The sequence below is a fragment of the Suricata suricatta genome, chromosome 14 (genome assembly GCF_006229205.1).
Source record: "Suricata suricatta isolate VVHF042 chromosome 14, meerkat_22Aug2017_6uvM2_HiC, whole genome shotgun sequence".
Taxonomy (NCBI): domain Eukaryota; kingdom Metazoa; phylum Chordata; class Mammalia; order Carnivora; family Herpestidae; genus Suricata; species Suricata suricatta.
The window spans coordinates 25,363,972-25,365,288 of record NC_043713.1 but is presented as its reverse complement, the minus strand read 5'-3'; the positions used below and the strand labels follow the sequence as shown (position 1 = coordinate 25,365,288).

The following is a 1,317-nucleotide window of genomic DNA, read 5'->3' as shown; positions in this document are numbered from 1 at the left end:
GCTCTGACTTACACAGCGGCCGGCCTGCCTGGAGACCTGGGGAGTATTTGGAGTGCCCCAAAGCTGCCTGTGCACAAGCCACACCTCACCTCTTCTTTGTTCCCCCTGCATAGTTTGGCCACGTTTCTTACCTGTGCTAATGGAGAGGTCGATGTGAGAACCGGAAACCCAGTTTCACCAGAGCCTTCAGGAGGGCAAAGCTCCCACCTTCTCAGTCCTTTTGGGAAGGATAGGGGTGGGTGGGTGGGTGGGTGGGAGAGGGAAAACTCAAGAGCCAGCTCCTTCCCCCCCACCCCCCCACCGTAGCAGGATGGAGACGACTGACCTATCCAAGGTCACAAGACAGTGAAGAAAAATGGGCCTGGACTCCAGGAACCTTCCCTGCCAACAGGGCATTTCCCATAAGGATCCCAGGATGCCTGGAGACTAGGAATGCGACCTGTCAGAGCAGGGTCAGTAGGAACTCTGCCACAGAGTGGTGGCTCAGCCAGGAGGTGTGCCCCAGACCCCGAGGGAGGCCTCATCCGTGCTCCATCTGGTCTGCCTCTGGCCAAGCTACCTTCCTTCATCTCCTGGGCACCCAGGGTGTGGCTTCCTCTGTGGGTCCCTGGGAGTTTCTGTGTGACAGCCAGAGAGACAGCCAGGTAGAGGCCAGGCCCAGGGCTTCAGGCCCTGTGGGAGGAGATGCCCACCTCAGATACCCCTCACCCCCAAAGGGAGGCAGGAGACCTTAGGAGGCCTGGGAAATACCACTGTTGCTGATAATATGTTTTCATTTTTCCTCTGTGATTTGAAATAAAACGTTCAGACCCGCCGGGTGGCAGCAAGGGAGACACGGGGTCGCGGGGGGGGGGGGGGGGGGGGGGGGGGGGGGGGGGGGGGGGGGGGGGGGGGGGGGGGGGGGGGGGGGGGGGGAGGGGCACGGGACCGCTGGATCGGGGTGGCCAAGGGCCAGCCTAGTTGTTGGCTTCGGACATGGAGGCCACGTGGTTGAGGCCGGCGAGTCCGGGGAGGCCCGCCAGGCCCGCGGCCCACGGGTCAGGCAGCGGGAAGTAGGGTCGCGCTGCCGCCACGTTTTCGGCCAGCGCGAAGGCCAAGAGGCCCCCCGCGTTCCTCTCGGCCTCCAGCTGCGCGCGCCCGAACAGCTTCATCTGCGTCTCCTCGAACTGCCTCTCCAGCTCCTGCAGGCTCAGCGCGCCCTTGGGCGCCGCCAGGAAGTGCTTGGCGGGGCTGGGGCCCGGGAGGCACACGGCCGCCCCGCCCAGGTGGCCGCCCACCTCGCCCAGCGCGGGCGGCATCACGAAGGCCGCCTTCTCC

The 1,317-nt window shown here is 65.0% G+C and overlaps 1 protein-coding gene across 4 annotated transcripts in view; it reads right to left on the bottom strand.

The window, feature by feature from the left end:
• Positions 1-914: 914 nt before the first annotated feature.
• Positions 915-1,317, bottom strand: part of ZBTB7C (zinc finger and BTB domain containing 7C) — a 276,283-nt gene continuing 275,880 nt past the window's right edge. For all 4 annotated transcript variants that reach the window (XM_029922910.1, XM_029922909.1, XM_029922911.1 and 1 more), the window contains one exon: positions 915-1,317. In XM_029922910.1, coding sequence (XP_029778770.1) covers positions 957-1,317 — 361 coding nt within the window. In that variant the 3' untranslated portion in view covers positions 915-956.